Below are 20,264 nucleotides of genomic sequence, written 5' to 3'. Positions count from 1 at the left end.
TATTTGCAGGATATTTTTTTTATCAAAGGTCATTAAGTCCGGTCTGTGAAGAGGGTATAAATTATTAAGTTGTGCTAAACTGAGCACACTTCATTGCTTGCTTGGGTGGGCTGAAGATGAAGCTGGTTTTTATTTTTGTGTGTGCGGCTTTTTGTGCCTCATCAGGGGCAACACCGCTGGGCGAAAGTACTTATCATAGTAACTATAAAGTTGGTGAGTTGTACAACAATCTCAATTAAATTTTTCTAATGTTGTTTTTGGTTCAGTTTTATGTTGATGGCATTTTTAGGCGTTGATGAATTTATTCATTGAAATTAAATTGAAAAGATTTTGACGTCATTACTGTTCAACCACATCATTATGTAAACCTACATTTTCAGACAATTTATTCGTTATGTAACTTATGTATAAAAATACTTTCTTTCAGCTGACAAAGAGTTATTGGATAAACAAAAGAAAGTCCTCTCCTTATTTAAGCATATTAACCAGCATACGCATGATGAAGAGCACGAAGAAGTTTTAAATTCTTTCAAGCTAACTGAAAGCAGAGACCTTTTCACTGTAAGATCCATATTTTTAAATAAGAAATTAACTGTTGATGTAAATATCTTGTAGGATACTGAAGCAGTCGATAAAATCATTGAGTTCTACACGAATGGATATCAAATGCCCAAAGGAGAAATATTCTGCCTTCACTATCCAGAGCATCGCGAACAAGCCATAGCTCTTTTCGATCTTTTCTACTATGCGAAGGATTTTGATACTTTCTATAAAACTGCTATTCTTTCCCGAAAATGGGTGAACGAAGGTCTGTTTCTCTATTCGTATTCTGTAGCCATTATTCACCGCCCGGATACTTATGGAATTACTCTTCCGCCCATCTATGAAATTTACCCGCATTACTTCTTCAATTTTGATACTATTCAGGAGGCTTATAGGTAAGTGATTCTATCTTTAGTTTCCTTTGATTACCCAATTATTATAATTTAATTAATTTTCAATATTTTATATATTTGGGGGTGTGCAAAAAAGGCATTAAGTTAATCATAAATTCATTGCGCAAAAATCTAAGAATGTTCATGCATCTGTAATAAATCATCTTTCACTATCAATAAACACTCGGTACACTTACACAAATGTGTACAGGGTGATTATTAATAACTCGGTAAAAATTCAACTTGATTTGATACAGGGCAAAAAAAATTCCCAACAGTTCTTGAGAATTAAGCGCTTTATAGGTAGTTTTGGTCAAGCTGTCGCAGTTGTTTGGTTGATTGATTTCTTTCAATAGTCGCAACAAAACAAACGGCTTTTCAAAATTCAACAAATAATTAAATATTACGGAAATCGTTCGCGTAATAATCCCTTCTACATCTGCATGTGTTTTTTATGTCGCTAAACACTGCAAAAATTCGGATTTGAATCATCCTTAATATTGAATCATATTTGTTTTGGAAAATTCAGCATGCGCTCTAATTTGATATGTATAAACATAAGGCTTTAGGGCTTGATCAAACCGGTACTAGTTGATATAGCGATAATTTGGCTAATAAACTGGGAAACGGGGCTCAATCTAATGCCAATTTTGTTTGAAAATAAACTTTCACCTGAAACAGCATATACCCTCCATAAATATGGGGGAAATCCAATTAAAAGTTTAGTCCGTGGTGAGTTGAGTTTGGCATTCAAAGGCGCAATCTTTGTTATTTAATTTAGAGATTCTTGAATTAAAGCGGGAATATTTAGCTACAAAAACTGCAATTCTATGAGTTCGTATTGTTCGAAAAATCAATGTTAGCACTCGACTAGTAAAATGATTATTTGTATAATTTCGGTTGCTAATCTTATTGACCAAAATGTAATAATAGTATGGCAATATTTCTTGTCTTCAGATACAAACAAACATGGGATGGAAAACCGATCCAGTCAGTTTCTGGAAAATATCCCGGATACACAATTCAAGCCAACTACTCAGGTTCTTATCTGAATCTGCATCCTGAACAATCCCTCGCCTACTACTTGGAAGATATCGGCATTAATTCCTTCTACTACACGTATTATCTCTACTACCCCTTCTGGATGTCCGGCACCAAATACGGCATTTCTCATGATCGGCGAGGAGATTTATACTTTTTTATCCACCAACAACTTTTCTCCAGATACTATTTGGAACGTCTTTCAAACGGGTTCGGACAAATATCCATTTTAGACTTTGATTCACCGGTGGAAACGCCTTATTATCCATCTTTGCAATATCAGAATGGACTATCCTTCCCTGAAAGGCCCAGATTTGCGAAACTGGCTGATTACTTCTACAGTTATGGACAGAGCGATAAATCTTTGTTTGGCCACAGTTATAGTTACTACAAAGACTACTCTAGGAGAATAAGGAATGCCATCGACAGGGGCTATGCACACAATGTAAGTACATATTAGTACATGTTTAAAGTAGTATTTAATAATTTGACTTCATAACTAACTTGTATAAAGTACCTGGAGTTACTTGATTTAGGTAAGTTTTTTGCAAGCAGAATGCTTTTTTTCGTGTATGTTAGTGTTTGGTTTCTGCCTGCTTCAGTTGATTTTTGAAAACTTGATTACAATTTACAATTATTTTTATAGTTATTATATTCTTATCCTTCCTGCGAGACAACAGCGCCACCATCAGATTTAAAATTTACACAAACTGCAAACACCAATTCACAATTAAAACATGTTGTACAAAAACTATAATTTATAAAGCGTTAAACCATTCATTAGTTCTTGAGGAAAAAAATCCTTCCTTTTGGGAGAGCAAAACATTTTAATTTTTTCCTCAAGAACTAATGAATGTTTTAACGCTTTATAAATTATAGTTTTTGTACAACATGTTTTAATTGTGAATTGGTGCTTGTAGTTTGTGTAAATTTTAAATCTGATGATGGCGCTGTTGTCTCGCCGAAACGTAATGAAATAAAGATATTCAAAATTTTTACTTCACACTTTGACTTCGACCCAGGAAGGATAAGAATATAATATCAATTGCACGGAGTCAGGAAAATAAATTTAAAAAATTATTTTGATAGGTCTAGGTGTTTGCGCTTGTTGCGCCTTTGACTCTGGCTAACTAATGTAATAAAATTCAAACTGTTTTGGGGAAATGAAGAACCTGATTCTGCTACTGTGCATGAAAATTACCCTACATATTTTTTAATTTCACTTAAAGTATTTCAAGTTATTTTTTAACTATTTCAAAGTTGATTAAAAAGTGCTTGTGTCCACTTTAATGACGCCTAACTGTTTTTGAGGATTTTTTCGTTTTCTCATTTAACTGATTTACTAAAGATTTTAATTTTGGGTTTCTAACAAATCGCATTTAAAATCAGTAAATATTTAAAAGGCATTTGTGAGGTAAATTCGTATGCAAATTATTAATTTGTTATGTCCTATCACATAACTCTAACGCACCATTGGGCAACTTATTGAATATTGATCTTGTCCATTGGATTAAAACGACTAAAGCGCTTTTATCCTTTTATTCACATTTCCTTCGAATCGGCAATCTTTTGCGCCTGGCTAGGCAAATATTACTTTTCATTCGTTGAGGAATCATTTTGAGGCAGAGCTTATCGAAATTGAAAAAATGCACCAAGGGATTTACCGAAATTTATCATTTTAGTATACATTTTTTTGAAATTTCCAGCTTAATTATTTGGCTATTTTTATTCAAAGGTGAGAAATGTCTATTCTTCATCACAGATAAAGGAGAAAACATTGAAGCACCTTTTCTTAGCCATTTTACCAGTTAAATTTAAACTGCGTCTTATTACGAACATTTGCTATATTGGCCAATGTTGTATATTAACAATTAACAAAATTGCAACATATAATTGTCTTGTGTTTATAACATTTTGTTTTTTTATCAATCTAACAGTGCAAGAAAGGAAAGTAAAATGTTAGTGTAAAATGTAGTCCAATCTTCGTGGCATACTCGAAATTAAATTTCTTGTTGCCGTATATTCATTAGGCGATTATTCTGATGATGCAAGCGTCATTTCTTCTAGTACCTATATATGAACATCTATGCATCGACATTCCACGTTACACTCTCACCTCTAAGACTCATATTTTGATGAAACAATCGAGTTCAGCCGTTTTGGACAAGTGATGAATTCTTGAGTATCGTGGTACGAAAACTACAAGAGCTTTTTAGTTGGTGGATGAACCCAACTAATTTTTTTTTCGGTTATTGCACTAATTATTTATTCACAATTTTGTGCTCTTTGTAAAATCGTGTAGCATTCATTGTTTTTGCGAAAAAAAATATGTCTGTTTTCTAGCCACTTAACAATGCTAGACATTAACTGCAAATATGCGCAGCGTAAACGCGTACGCTTTCACGCAAGTTGTCTTCGCAAAACTCTAATACTTTGACCATGTCGGTCACTTCTTCATTGGAAAAGGTCATTCAAAACGAATTTGTGGGATTGATTGATTTTATGCCTCGTATCACGATATTTACAGTTAATGTCTACAATTGTTAAGTGGCTAGAAAATAGAAATATTTTTTTTCGCAAAAACTATGAATGCTACAAGATTTTACAAAGAGCACAAAATTGTGAATAAATGATTAGTGCATCAACCTAAAAAAAACGAGTTGATTTTATCCTCCAACTCAAAAGTTCTGGTAGTTTTTRTACTACCATACGAAACTCAACTTTTATACGATACTCAAATATTCATCACTTGTTCAAAACGGCTGAATTCGATTGTTTTATCAAAATATGAGTCTTACATAAGAACAAATTCACAGCGCGTTTCACCAAAATACATYGTACCATTCTCCCGATATTTCAAAAAAGATAAATTTTTTGAAGAACTTTGACCATCAATAGCAGAGGAGCCAGACATTTTTTGTTAATAAAAGTTAGGTCAGATCGTCTTCTTTTGATTCAAAGAATATCGCAGTACCCTTTTGATCACGAGCTTACGGGACACCCTGTATCTCTATTAAGTTAATAGTGCAATCTTCTTTTCACATATAATTACTTATACACTTATTCCACATTCAAACATATTTTCCCCTTTTTTCTAAATGATATTATTTATTTTAACTCTTCCTCTGTACACAAGGAAATCGTGTTTGGTAATGAGCCTCTTAACGAATTTTTCCAAAGAGTAAAATAGACAGCGGTGCGGTTTCTCTTTTTGTCTTAAAACAGTTTGAGTTATTTATAAATATTCACTACACAGCAAGAAAAAAACCAACTCATTCTCAATTGCAGAAACTAGGCGAAAGAGTGGAACTCTACAATAATAAGTTCAGCTACGACCAATTGAGCAATCTGCTTCAAAGCAACCCTGATTCTCCCGATGGACATTTCTATGGCCCATGGCTCGGTAAAACTGGCATGCCTTTGCCTTATAAACTGATTGCTAATTTTAACGTATAATTACTTAGGTTTTGCGCGTCACCTTTTGGGATACTCTTATCTGCCCCTTTCCACTGACAAAGTCGCTCCATCTGCCTTGGAGCATTTAGAAACTAGCTTAAGAGACCCTGCGTTCTACCAGTTGTATAAACACTTGATGCTTTACTACGTTAGGTAAGTGAAATTCCATTCAACAATAACTGTTGCCCGTACCAGCGTTTTTTAGATACCAATCTCGTCTAACTCCTTATACGAAAAATGAGTTGATATTCCCGGGGGTGTCGATCGAAAAAATCGAATTGGATCGTTTGATTACCTACTTCGACGAATTCTACTCAGACCTGAGCCAAGCTGTTTACTACTCAGAGGAGGAATTGAAAGAAAAGGAAAACCACTTCTTTGTGCGGGCTAAACAGTATCGGTTGAACCACAAGCCCTTCACCTACAAGATTCACGTGAAGTCCGACAAAGACACTAAAGCTTCGGTGAAAATTTTCATTGGGCCAAAATACGATGAGTTTGGAAGATATATTAATATCAGCGATAACCGGTAGTTTAAATTGGCGTTTCAGATATATAGAATGTTTGAGTTATTGTTTCCTTACAGATACAACTTCTTTGAATTGGATAAGTTCGTCTACGATCTGAAGGCAGGAGATAACATCATCAAAAGGAGCTCGTTCGAGTCTAAAATCTTTGCGCCTGATAAAACTAGCTACTATGACTTGTACAAGAAAGTCTTGGGTGCTTTAAATGACAAAGAAGAATTCACCGTTTCTGGCCGGGAAAATCATTTCTACTTCCCACAAAGGTAAGTCAGTGAAACTTTGCCCCCACTTAAATCCAAAATAATTACGTTTTTAGATATATGCTTCCTAAGGGAAGCTCTGGAGGTCACCCATTCCAGTTCTACTTCATAGTCTATCCGTACAAACCATACGCAGGCAACAAACCTAGCGAATGGACTTATTATTACGTTCGCCCAGGCGTAGGCGGTCCCTACGTTGACGATACTCCCATTTACTATCCATTCGATCGTCCCATCAAGTATGGAAGAATGTTCTACGATGAAATCCCCAACGCCATCTTCTACGAAACGAAGATATATCACAAAACTGACCCCAACTCTGTAACTTCAGAAGATTGAGTGGGCCCATAAAACTTTCTTGATAAATATAGTTGCCCGACTGTATTTATCAGTTAATTCAGCGAGTTATAAATGTTTATAAATAAACCTGTGAGAAATTGGATTGTGGTTCATATTGGGTTTTATATTTAACTGACTCCTTCCCAAAATTTCACTTAAAATAAACAAATTTGTTTAGAAAAGTGAAACAAATTCAAATATAGGGCCGGTTATCTGGCATCATAAATTGTATTAAAATGAGTTAGACGAGCCTTAAGGCACAATAAATAAATAATTTTCTGGCGCGTTCTAACAAGTTTATTCTATAATCACAACTATCAGAGCATTTAACATTCACTAGTTTGAATGTCCATTAAATAATATTTTACGAAATCATTATATTGGTTCACTGGTTCACAAAAACGATTGGCGAAAGTTGCAAATCATTTTCGATTACAACATTCCGTGGGTTATTTTCTTATTCAACGATTCAATAGTAAAACTGATAACTGATAAGTAGCTAGAAAGTTGATGCCCAATTTTAATAACTTATGGTTCTCTTAATGCCGATTTTATTACACGTTTTTCCTTTAAACTGAATAGAAAGTTGAACTGAAACTAAAAGGCTGTTTTGTAGGACATTTGATATGCTGATTTTATGGCAACATTTTTTGACATGAATGGTTTATTGAATTGTTGTAATTTTTAGTCGCTTTTGGTCACAACGCTGCATTTCTTCCCAATAATTATGCATTAAAAAATCAGGCATAGGCAGAAGGTTTCTTTGTGGGAAGAGAAATGTTTCCCCTCTATTAAATTTTGAAATGCCGATTTTAAAAATTACTAAAATTTAGAGAAAATATTTAAAAAGTGAAGATTGATTAGATAGCAGAAAGTTGGCCTTTTTCGGTTAAATATTTCACAGTTAAACCATTTTCCAAAAATTTATTATTCAAAATCTACATCATTGATGACTTGCATGAAAATCGCAACTGGAAGATTTTTACAGAAAATTTTGATTTAATTGGTGTGAGTTGCCTTTAAATTCGGCAGGTTAATATTTTATGAAACATTTATTAAATAACAATGAAGACTAACTAGATGGATCTAGAGACCATTTTATAAAGCATTTTTCGTTCTAGTAGTTCTGCAACTGTTTCGAGTTTTGCCGATTTTGTGTTTAAACCCGAACGTGTTTGGGTTTAGCAATTTTCCAAAAAATGATTAACCAAAATGCGATGTAGAATGAAGACCTTTTTATAGGCAATTTGAGAGATGTTTTTGCTCTATTCACCTTGAAAATGCCGATTTACGCACGATTTTCCCGATTTTTAATAACTTTTTAGCCATCTATTGAATGAGGAACGCAAAATAACTAGCTAAAAAGCACATAAACAATTTTGCTGTAGTAGTTTTGCAACTGTAGATTTTTGGCCATTATGCCCGAAAAATTGCGTAAAATCGGCAATTTTTCTAAGAAAAAATCTAGCAAGATTGCCGTTGGTATATTAAAATTTATTTGTCGTTAAAAGTATTCCGCAGGTTGATCCGCAGAAAAAGTAATCCAATAAAATGATGTCTAGCTAGAAAACTGCTTTATAGACGATTTGCTAGATATCTTTGCTCGATCTTAGTTGATTTGCTATTTTTTATGCTACCTTTCCTTTTCACTAGTTATTCATCCTTTCCACTACTTTCACAAACTGATAAACTAAAATGAGGCGTAAATAGAGAATTGTTAATTCTATTAGATCCGTAAATTTCGAGATTGATTTGCGGCTTTGCTCATTTTTTTTTGCAGTTTTCCTAATGAGAGCTTTCATTAGATTGGTGTCCGTTCCAATTGATCACTTGCTGCAAAGCAGCTTTATAGACCATTTGATAGAAAACCACAACTTTCGATTTGCACGCGATTTATCTCGACTTTTGGCAATTTTTCAATAGGAAAGTTTTATTATAATCGTAGAAATTACTATTCAACGGCACTCTGCACTATCAGATTTTTTTTCCAAATGTCTATTACTCAAAACTAAACAAAAGCAGCTAAGTATACTCTGTTTTAAAGATCGTTTCATAGAAAAATCTTCACTCTATTAGCTCTGAAAATGTTGAATTATTTATTCAGAGAATACCTTATTCTCTGCTTCTGTAGGCGTATATTTAACATTTACCTCTTATAATTTTATAGGCAGAACACATTTAGCTTGACTCATATTCTCCCGTTATATTGTTACATAACAGTTTAGTAGGAGTTTGTATAGGTTACCAAAGCAAAATCCCAACCATTATCTATAGGCATTCAATTGGCAAACCTAAGAATATTTTATTATATTCCTAAGAGACCTCCTAAAAATATATTGGGACCACGCCTACTTCAGTTGATTGCGATGGACGCCCGAATCGTCCGATCTATCGCCCATAAAGATGTTACGGACATTACATACCCTTAATTTGATGAATTCAAAAATACATCATTTGAAGAACTTTGTCAAGCTTTTTATGGAAACGAAATGGATTGGAAAGTCGCCCAAAGTTATGCCGAAAGATTCGAAGACTTTTTCGTGTTGCTATTGAAGTTCTCTACTTAATTCCTTAAAAAACGTTTGAAATCTATAAACAAATTGCGCTCAGAACTTTATCAATTCTAAATATTTTGGGTTTTCAAGAAGTGAAGGAATGAGCAGGTTTCAACTGGAAAACGCTTTGCAATCTTTTCTCTGGACTAAATAATGGGTTCTTGTAATTCCAAACTTGAGCGAGTCGTTTCGTAAAAAAACAATACATAAAATAGAACTTTGGCTCTTTTGAATAGAGACAAAGCAAAGTTATTACAGTACCACCATTATTCTTTTTAATAATATTAATAACAGGTTAAAGTGCGTAACACATTCTTCATGTTCAAATAAGCAAAGTTGTGTTTACTTCTTGAAAATACCAATAGTTATACCAAAAAAATCGGCGTTAATTCTCTAATATTAGTTTAAATTAGAGGAACTCGAAGCTTTTAGCAGCATTTTACGCAAGAAATCAAAGGTGATTTGCAATAAATATTGTTTAATTCGTAATTAATAAATATTGATATTAAAATTGTAAACAAGTTTTTAATAATAGTCATCTCGTTTGAGGTACTCTTTGGGAGTTTATTGTGGAAATGTCAACAGTTCAAAACGATAAGTTTAATCGCTTAAAAACAAAGCATTATTTTTAAACCGACCGTTTTATCTCTGCTCGGCATAGCAATAAGCATATTGACATTCAAGTCTAGTGATATGTGATTCATCTGTTGCGGCTTTCAACGCAATCACGCATTAATTATCCTGCCTATAAAAATATTTCATTGGATTTTAGAAACTAGTGAAATGCTGCAATGACTTGCAAGGAAAAATCATCAGAAATTGGAAATAAATCAATACCTATTTCGAAGAACAACATTCGCATTTTTATTTCGATATTATATTTGAAATATTGAGAACGTGTTTTATAGTCAATTTTAAGTCGAAAATGTCAATTTTCTCCAAAATTTAATGATTAAGGAGTTGTGAGCAATATTAAAGAAAAAAACAACAGAAAATGCTAATAAGAAATCATTTTATAGTCCTACCAACTACAGAATGTCCCATACAACAAGAACTTGAAGAAAAAGAAGATATTTTTAACATGATCAACAATAGTTCCTCTGCCAGTGCACGAAAATATTTAATCGTGTTCATGTTCAACGAATGAAAGTGTGGGTAACCTTGCAGAATTTTGTTAGAGCTTCGTGAACAAATTCTATTTAAGGAGAGATTAAGCCAAGTTTTGGAGGAATTACGGATACCACAACTTTTTTGAAACCGCAAAAATTCAGTTTTAAAACCGCTTTTCTCTAAATATTTGGTGCAGTTTTTAAATAATATTTTTATTGGAACATTTGTATGTATCAACATTTATAGCATTATCTAAGTGTTTAACAAACCGAGTTGCAAGAGTTAATGGTGGACTGGACTCCGCTTCAGAACAGAGTTAACATGTGGTTTTAGCACAGCTTATACATCATATGATCATCATCACATGATATTTAAGCTGTGGTTTTAGCATGATTTTGGAAGAAACCCTCCCACATCTTGGAATAAATTTATAATAAATCTAAATACTTATATTTTTTTAACCTTTAGATTGAAAGAAGGGTTTTCTGATCTACGAGGCGAAAAAACCTAGCATCTCTCTACTATGATTTTTGGGTTTATTGTTTCTATTGATTTATTGATAAGTTGGTGAAATAAACCGAAATCCTTAGACGAGCTGCATCCATATAAGGTTCAGATACTTTTCAGTTGCATTTTCAACTATCAGAAAATAAATGGGCTCATGCGTGCTGTGAGGGAGCGAAAGCGAAATAATAGGTACCTACTTAGAACCAAAGCTTTAAACTTGTGGTGGTATAAAATATTAGATTGCTTTATTCAGCATGCATTTTACTTCACTCTCCATCATATCTGAAAAATTAACACTTTCAAAACCCTCATATTGAAAGTGCTACCGGGTGTAACATGCAAAGAACCTAAAAAAAAACGATTAACCAAGACAAATTAAACAACTATAATTTTTTTGTTTAAAATTGAGCTGTTGTTGCCTTTTGAAACTAATTAATTCAACACAACTAAACTATATTATCGAAAACTTTCTTTCCTTACATTTTCAGATAATGTTTTCTTTTAATTAATTGCATAGTTTATTAAAAGGTAAGATGACTATCGGCAAATTAAATTTAATTGAATAAAAGCAATAATTTGTGTTAATTTTTGATAACGGCGATTAAAATAACAAAGTTTATTTAAGGCTCGTCTCAGCTTGGCAACAAATTGTGTGCAGATTTCTTTTCGAACAAGCACTAAAGTGCATACGCTTTTTTTTCCTAGGCAAAGACAAGTTTGTCACATACACAATTTTTCGTTTTTTGACGATGTTTTAAACGATGCTTTGGCAAGCTTATTTTAAAATTAATTTATTATTAGGTCGTTAGAGGTGAATGGTCATAATTGTTTGTCGTAAGTATATGTATTTTGTAATTGACAATTAATTTTCTATCAAATTTCAACGGAAGTTTACAAAAACTAGTTCTACGTATTTATAAAACCATGTATTACGTATAGTGAATTTTGTCAAATAAATTCAATAATTTAAAAGGTTTCATGGATAGATTTGTCCCTCTTGCTAATTTCGTTTTATGGTAAGCATACAAACTGTGACTCTATTATTCATAATTGAGATTAATGATTGAAGATTTAATTTATCGTTTTTAAAGCAATTACTTTACATTCCATAAGTTACAGAAATTACGTGAAATATAATTGCTAGAACAAGCACTTCGTCGAAAGCATATTTTTGGGTTGAACGAAATATTAGGGATTACAAATAAGACGCAGAAGTTTTGACCAAATTCTGTTTTGTTTTAATTAAATTGTTACATGTGAGTTTAGGGCTAGACATAGGTACTTTTAGTAAGAATTTGTATGATTTAGATTAAAATATTAAAATACGTATAAATTGTTTCCTTTGAAACACTAATATTCCTAAAAGTCTGATGATGCTAAACATTTGATAGTACATTTTTAATTTTTATTGTAAAAAGCTAAAACAGACAAACATAAAATAATATTCTCAATAATTCAATGTGTTATGTGTTAAATTAATATCTTTTGATATTTGCGTAAAATTTACTGACTAATGACTTAAATAAGGTAACAATAGGTAAAAATAATTTCCATTTATATTGTTTAGTATTTTTAATAGAGGCTTGATTGATTACCCTCTTTCGAAAGCCACTTAGATTTGCACTCTACCCATGCAGATTATAGACCGGTTTGGAGCCGGTTAAGTAAGTTATATCGAGGAATTTAAGAATTCCGAGTGTTTGGACCCTCTGTTACTAGCTTTTCGAATTTAATAAATTCATAGTTCTAGAAGAATAAGAATAATAATAATAATATTTATAACTTGAGCGGGTTTGTTATTTTTTTCTAAGAGCTTTCTTCCAGTAAATTTATCATCTTACGCATTCATTCTTATCCATCCACAGCCTAGATCAATTTAAAGATAATCTAATGAAAAGTCAAAATGTTAGTAATAAATCTAAAATAACGAATCCTAATAACAAATTTTTATACTGATTTTTTGATGATAAAAATTTGTACGTTTGAGGAATCAAAAATGAACACCAAGCTCAAAAAATATTCTGAAAATTGATAAAGATCAAGGTGTGAACTGCAAAGAATATCAAAATCAAAAGCATTTTCTTTTTATTAATAAATTTATTAACAGGATATGTTTGTATACCCTAAAAAGTTGTTTAAAGTAACTTAAGTAAGTTAAAAGTAACTAACTTTGCAGCATCTTGCGCAATTGATTTTTATTTAAAATCTATGTTTTTGTCAATGCAAATGTGCAAAAAACACATGTTATGAAATCTTGTCTGTAATCAAAACTTTTCCTACAGCACAAACGACCAATTTCTTAACGCATATTGTTTCACAACATGTCGATAAGGTCATACGTTAATATTGAACAAAACGATAACTACTAGTGATTGAGCAAACAAAACACCAATTAAAATTATCTTGGTGCGATACAACCTGGACGAAGTGAGTATAAAAAGACTAAACCGACAAACATAAGGACAGACCAAGGGAGCATTTCCAAAATGAAGCTCACGTTGACTTTGTTGGTGTTGGGTCTTGGTGCGGTTGCGTTCAGCGGCAGCATTCCTCCACAGCAAGAAAAACGTTACAAAACTGGTAAGTATTTGACAATTTTTTCCTATATTTTATCAGTAACCGCTTTTTTGCTTGGAATTATTTCCCTGCATTTTAATGGCTTCAATTCTTTCAGTTGATCAAGATTTCTTGGACAAGCAGTTGAAAGTATTGAACTTATTTAAGCACATTCACCAACATAGTGTAACCGAAGAACATGTGAAAATATCCGGAAGTGTCACTGATCCAATTCAGTGGCTTCAAATCCACAAAGCATCATTTGAGGTAATCAAAGAAATATTTTTTTACTCCTATTCACGAAGAAATCTTCTTGAGAAAGTTTTTTTGGCATTTCAATGATTTTGCCGTTTTTCCAAATTTGTCATCGAATGTAAATCCATATTCATACACTCTATTCTCCGTTATGAAACGTATATGAATGGAAACTTTTTTTAGAAGCCTGAGGTGGTTGATTTGGTTATTAAGTACCTGCACTACGACTACATACTTCCCAAAGGTGTGCCTTTCTCGATCTTCACTGAGGAACATTTAGATCAGGCCGTGGCTTTGTTCAAACTGTTCTACTATGCGAAAGATTTTGAAACCTTCTATGAAACAGCTGTGGTGATGAGGAAATTCGTTAATGAAGGTAAGTGATTGGAAGAAAAATAAGTAGAAATCAGTCCAGACATGCGGATTTTTTTCGCTTTTGCAAATTTACATTTCGAAAGCAAGTAAAGTTTTTGTATTGAATTTATTCGATAAAACTCCGACTGAAGAAAGCTTTTTTATTGCGAATTTTTTCTCTAGAAAACAGCTTGGTGAGGAGTAAAAGTTGCAACAAAAGGGTCGATGTTAATTTAAATCTTTAAGAAGCGTAAAATGTAAAATTATCCTGAAAAGTAGCATGTGCGTCTATAAAAAATTAAATTCAGCATTGCGTTGCTCCAAAATTCTCAAAAATATAATTAATATATATTTTTGAAATTTACCAAAATTCTTGTTATATTGCATTTGGCCCTGTTATTTAATATACATATTCAGGAGAATAAAAGCAAAAGATTTACTTAAATTTTGGTGTAATTTGGCTGAATTCAAACAAGTGTTTTAGTAGAAATTAATTTTCGAAATCCTTCAAAATCCCTGCAATTTTGCTAGGCATTTAGCACTGTTATTTCCCAAAAATGTTTTTTCATTATTCAGGAGATATATTAAAATTTAACTCAAAAACCTCGATAGCAAAAGCTTCATTTATACCTTCGGGTTAATTTGGATCAGTTCAGTAGTACTGTTTTAGTAGATATTGGTTTCTGAAACTCCCCAAAATTATGCGAATTTTATCTAAAAGTAGCAGTTATTTTTGAGTTTTAAATGAGCCCCGTTGTACACTTGAAAGCATGGAGAAAACTTTTATTGCATTGATTTTGCCCCAATTAGTGAAATTTATATAAATTTGTCAATTTTTATGACGAATAAATCTCAGTAACAAATATCCACATGAACATTCATTCCAGTGAATTTTATTACATTTTCAATTGAGAATCTCTCCGTCTGCCGCTAGATAATGCAGAAAAAACGATCAAAATCTTTGCTTTGAATGCAAGAAGAGCATGCCTTTTTTAGAACATTTGTCGAAATACAGAGTTTTTCGTTTGAATAAACTGCCTTTTCTACTTTTCCTTTTTATTGGACTTTTCTACAAGTTTTCATTTAGCAAAAATCCGCTACTTTTAAATCAATGTGCAGCAAATTAAGGAATAAAACTACTATTTTTGACTCTAAATGAATAAGAAAAATTGTTCATTAATTCGATCTGGACTTCAGAATGCCATATTATTAATTAAGAAATAGTCAATTGAATTATATACACAGTGTTCCAGTCAAAAATAATGTTTCCCCTCTTTTCTTCTACACACGGCATGCCCATAGCCCATACACTAAATTTGATTACAAATTCATGTAAGCAGAGGACTTAGAATATGTTAAATTATTTTGATTTGTTTTCCTGACTGCGTGTAATTGTTATTATATTTTTTTCTTTCCGGTGTTTCAGTCGTCAAAGTGTGAAATAAAACTGTTCATATAATTTTCATTTCATATTCAATACAAAAAAAAATTCAAAAAATCTAATGTTTCCCAACGATGGGTTTGTTTTGAATTTTAAATATGATAATATCGCTGTCGTTTCGCCGAAACGTTATATGAAATAAACGATATGAAAATTTTTATTTCACACTTTGCCTGAAACCCATGAATTTGACAATTATTTTCTAAATCGTCGGCTTTCGCAGTTAAAGTTCGTTGAAGTGGAAGTTTTTCTCGCTTTACTTTTATAACTTGTGATCGCTCCACTTATCGAATTAAAGTTAAAATTACAACACAAACATTTCTTGGGAATGTCCTAAAAATATAAATATCTTTAAAATAACATTGAATAAAAGCCGTAACTGTGTGGCAAATTCCAGTCTAATGACCTAAGGCAGTGTTTTATGGATTCATTGACTCACACAAACAGCTACCAAAATGAGCGCTGTCGGGTATGAAAATCACATAGATTGTACAAATAATTGGACAAACTATTCAAGTAAGCAATAAACCATCCTATTGCAACCCCTTTATCCTCGAGAATAATTCTGAAGGACCCTTATAGCAAGCAAAAAAATTAAATCGCTCGACAAACTGCTGCTTCATTATTCTTGCAATTAATTCCGAAATGTGTACTTAGTCATTCAGATATTTTTAACGGTTTCGTTCTGTTTGCACCACAGACGCAATAAGTGATTGTTAAGAAACATGTTTCATCTTCCAGGATTATTCCTTTACACTACATCGGTTGCTGTTGTCCATCGACAGGACACCTACGGAATTATTCTTCCTCCAATTTACGAAATATATCCCTGGTTCTTCTTCAATACCGAGGTTATACAACAGGCCTACAAGTATAAGATGGTACATCAGCAAGACTCTAAGGTGAGACATATTTTGCATAAGTTTTATCTTCGCGATAATAACTGAAGTGAATGTTGCAGAAAATGGAAGAGCCTGAACACAATCATATCTTCGCAAATTATTCTGGACATTACCTGAACTTGCATTGGGAACAGTCCTTGTCCTATTTCTTGGAGGATATTGGTGCCAATGAATACTTATATACTTATGGACTGTTCTATCCATTCTGGATGGATGGCGAAGAATTCCATCTGAAGAACGATTACAGAGGTTTGAATTAACGAAACGATTAAAAATGGAGTGCTTGAAAATGTTGCTCGATTTTAGGGGAATTCTTTTTGGTTCACATTCAAAGCTTGGTGGCTCGCTACTATTTGGAACGCCTTTCTCATGGAGAAGGCCAGATTTCCACCTTCGACTGGGATGTGCCATTTGAGACTCCATACTATCCATCGCTTCAATATCCCAATGGACTTCCTTTCCCTGAAAGGCCCAAATTCGCTAAACTAAGCGAGTATTTCTACAACTACGGCGAACACATTAACTCAAAGTATGCTCACAGTTACACCAATGTGAAAAACTTTGAGAGGCGCATTGCTGATGCAATTGATAGCGGTTTTGTCTATGACACCGTAAGTACATTGGATAAATGTCTTATCTTGAAAGTGTATTCAAAAGGAAGGAGTTGGACAATTAATTTGCAACACGTTTAAAAGAAATAAGAAAATATTTGAGTTGAAAATCAATTTTTCTTCACTTCCTCAAATTTGCCCTTTTAGAGGAAAGTTTTAACTTTTGTAAACAATAATTTGTCAAATACATTGTCCCCAAATCTAACGGGTGTTAAAATCTTCTCTTCTTAATCATTTGGTAAAAACTTTATTAATTTCTTTTTTGTCTTAAATTGTTTCAATTAATCTAAACTTTTCATAATTAGTCGGACAAAATTCTATTGTAAGAATGTGCATGTGCTGCTAGAACTTTTTCTCGAAAACTTTTTATTCTGAAGCTCTGTTGCTTTTCTGCGTATTTGCTACTGGTTACGAAAATTAGTTGAAATGCAGGAAATATTAAAATTCTGGTAGGTTTTGAATGATAAATAATTCGTTTTTTTGTGACGCTTTTTGGACAAATTTGTTTGAATAAGTTGTCATATGGAAAACTTAGCTTTAAAGTAGGTTCAGATTTTAAAATGTCTGCGAAATTTTATCATAATGGAACAGTTCGAAACTTTTACAGTCTATACAGCAACTATACTATAGTTCAAGCTGGGGCGACAAGGAAATTTTATTCGTCTTCATTTTTCCGAAAATTAATTTCGATAAGTTGCTTTGTATCAAAACTACTTTGTTTCAAAATGGATCAGAAAATCGGTAGAATTGCCACATATTGGAAAATTTTATGGCTTCGACCAGCAAGTTTATTCTATTAAATGGCATATTAAGAGAGTTTGCGACTTAATCACATTGGCTTGCTAACTATTGCTACATAAAAGCAAACTATCTCTGAGGAAGATGCAAAATTGAAACTTTGAGCCTTAAACTGGCATCCTTTCTCTTTCAAACAGTTCCAAGCTCAACCAAGCTTCTTCCCTTTTTTTTTGTTAGACTTTTCGGTGTTCGCACTTTTGGCGTATAGAAAATTACTATATTAATTTTAAAAGGTCCATCTTTCAAACTTCTTCAGGACTTCTCTTTCAATATTTACATAAACGAAAACACTTAAAACGCAACGCAATAAATAACCACAAAGACAAAAAATCATAACTATGTAACAATTTTCAAACACATTAAATGATGTATAAACAATATCGTTCATATAACCAGTACTGAACAAGACAATATTTAACAGATTGAAAAAATGAGTCGAAAATAGAAAAATGTTGAAGAAGAAAAAATACACCATGCCGAAGAAATGTTTTAGAAATGTTCTCCTTCAAATCATTCACTATTTCATTAATATGTTTGCAATAGCTTGTATACTTGACTAATAACCTTTACAGAAAATGAATAAACACGTGCCTCTGTACCATGCCGAGTCCAATAACGAAGACATCAACAAATTTGGAAACCTGCTGCAAGGCAACCCGGACTCTCCAGCCCCCCATTTCTATAAAAACTACACGGTTTATGCCAGCCACGTTTTGGGATACTCCTTTAATCCAATCACCTGGAAACATGTTGCTCCTTCTGTCTTAGAACATGATGCGACTGCCTCTAGAGATCCTGCCTATTACCAACTACTGAAGAGAGTGAGTAAAAACCATTACATGCAAAAACCCTGTGGTTTAATCACTTGCTTTGTAGATTCTAGGATTTTACCATACATTCCAAGAGAACAACGTCGCCCCCTACCACAAAAACGAACTGCTATTCCCAGGAGTTACCATTGAAAAAATTGAAATGGACCGACTTATCACCTACTTTGATCAATACTATTCTGACATCAGCAATGGAGTTTTTGATACGGAAGAAGAACTGAAAGCTGATACATTCAAAGTAAGTGCATCTTCCATACAAATATTTTCGGTTAATTCATTATCGATTGAAGGTTTGGGCTGTTCAAAAACGACTGAATCATAAACCCTTCACCTACAAGATTCACGTGAACTCCAACCAGGATACCAAGGCTATGGTAAAAGTGTTTATTGGTCCCAAATACGACGAACACGGCAGATATTTGAATATCAGCGAAAACAGGTTAGGGAAAACTTGCCTGGCTTTTCAGTTTAAATCAATTTCTCTCAAATTGCAGATGGAATTTCGTCCCAGTTGATGCCTTCCAATGGCACCTAAAGACCGGGGAGAATATCATCAAGCGCAGCTCTATTGAAACTGAATATTATGGACCAGACAAAACTACATACGAAGAACTCTACAAAGACGTGTTCAAAGCGCATAATGGACAAGGAGCTTTCCACGTTGATGGCAAGGAAAGCTATTTCCTGTATCCACAAAGGTACATATTCCCATCTTCTCTACCCAATTATTTTGTGATTAATTTTTCAATTCGTTCCAAAGGTTGATGCTTCCTATTGGAAATTACAACGGATTGCCCTACCAATTCTACTTCATCGTTTACCCGTACAAGGAGTATACCGGACAGAAGGAGGAAATGAACTACTTCTACCCCCGTCCTGGTACTGGTGGTGGATATGTAGATGACTACCCTGTCTACTATCCATTCAATAAGCCAATCAAGTTTGGAAAGATGTTTGTGACTGAAATACCGAACTCTTTCTTTTACGAGGCGAAAATCTACCATAGAACAGCCGAGGAGGCTCAAGTGCCGGTTACGCAACATCATCACTAGTAACTAAATGTGAAAGTTAAAAGATTAATACATTTTTTTTGGAAGAATAAATTAATGTTTTTTCATGAGCGTTAATCCTAGTTTTCCCCTGTTAGAAACTTCAAAGTTTTAATTTGTGAAGCATCCTGTTGTAACAATCGCAGCGCCCAATAGGCCAGTGCAACTAATTTTTTTGGAAAAAAAATAATAACAGGCAAGATGCCAGAAGGAAAATGTTGTTAAGGTTCCAATTTTAAGAAAAAAATACATTTAAACACTAAAACACTGGAAACGGGGATGCAGTTTAGACTATCTACAACTCTGGCATTCAACGTTTTCCGCTAGGATGTCACGTTTTGCCGCAAATTATAAAAAAACGTTTTCAACCCCTACACTGGATCCCCATTTCACCATTTCGAGTGTTTTCGTGTTTAAATTTTATTTTTTCTTAATGTTGAACCCTCAACAACATTTTTCACCTGGTCTTTGCTTGTTATTATTTTTTTTATTAAGTATATCATATTCGTAACGGCACTAGCCTGTTGTAGATGTTGCGTATCTGTTGCAGATGCAGCAATAAGAGGCTGAAGATTGGGAAGATGAAGATGAGGAAGAAGAGAAGAGAAGTTCTATATTGTTGAGGCGGATTCATTTTTTTACAAACTTTTTTTTGGGTATTTCGCCTCAAAAATTTTTATCTTTAAAAAAGACAGAATTTCCTCACGTCATTTATTACAGATTGATATACTATTGTTA

The 20,264-nt window shown here is 33.1% G+C and overlaps 1 protein-coding gene across 1 annotated transcript; it reads left to right on the top strand.

Moving 5' to 3' along the window:
- Nucleotides 1–74: 74 nt before the first annotated feature.
- LOC109538932 lies at nucleotides 75–19,580 on the top strand. The gene is made up of 20 exons (XM_019906373.2): nucleotides 75–213; nucleotides 428–561; nucleotides 616–938; nucleotides 1,893–2,421; nucleotides 5,265–5,379; nucleotides 5,441–5,585; nucleotides 5,638–5,961; nucleotides 6,019–6,222; nucleotides 6,276–6,557; nucleotides 13,129–13,310; nucleotides 13,405–13,553; nucleotides 13,725–13,917; nucleotides 16,078–16,238; nucleotides 16,298–16,487; nucleotides 16,545–16,849; nucleotides 18,220–18,468; nucleotides 18,524–18,715; nucleotides 18,768–18,916; nucleotides 18,972–19,175; nucleotides 19,238–19,580. The coding sequence occupies exons 1-20, from the start codon at nucleotides 117–119 to the stop codon at nucleotides 19,527–19,529; spliced, it is 4,419 nt and encodes a 1,472-aa protein (XP_019761932.2). The 5' UTR covers nucleotides 75–116; the 3' UTR covers nucleotides 19,530–19,580.
- The last annotated feature ends 684 nt before the right edge of the window (nucleotides 19,581–20,264 follow it).

Source organism: Dendroctonus ponderosae, unplaced genomic scaffold, assembly GCF_020466585.1.
Source record: "Dendroctonus ponderosae isolate FM_Combo_2020 unplaced genomic scaffold, Dpon_F_20191213v2 Dpon_F_20191213_2, whole genome shotgun sequence".
NCBI lineage: Eukaryota > Metazoa > Arthropoda > Insecta > Coleoptera > Curculionidae > Dendroctonus > Dendroctonus ponderosae.
This window is presented reverse-complemented; position numbering and strand designations above follow the sequence as displayed.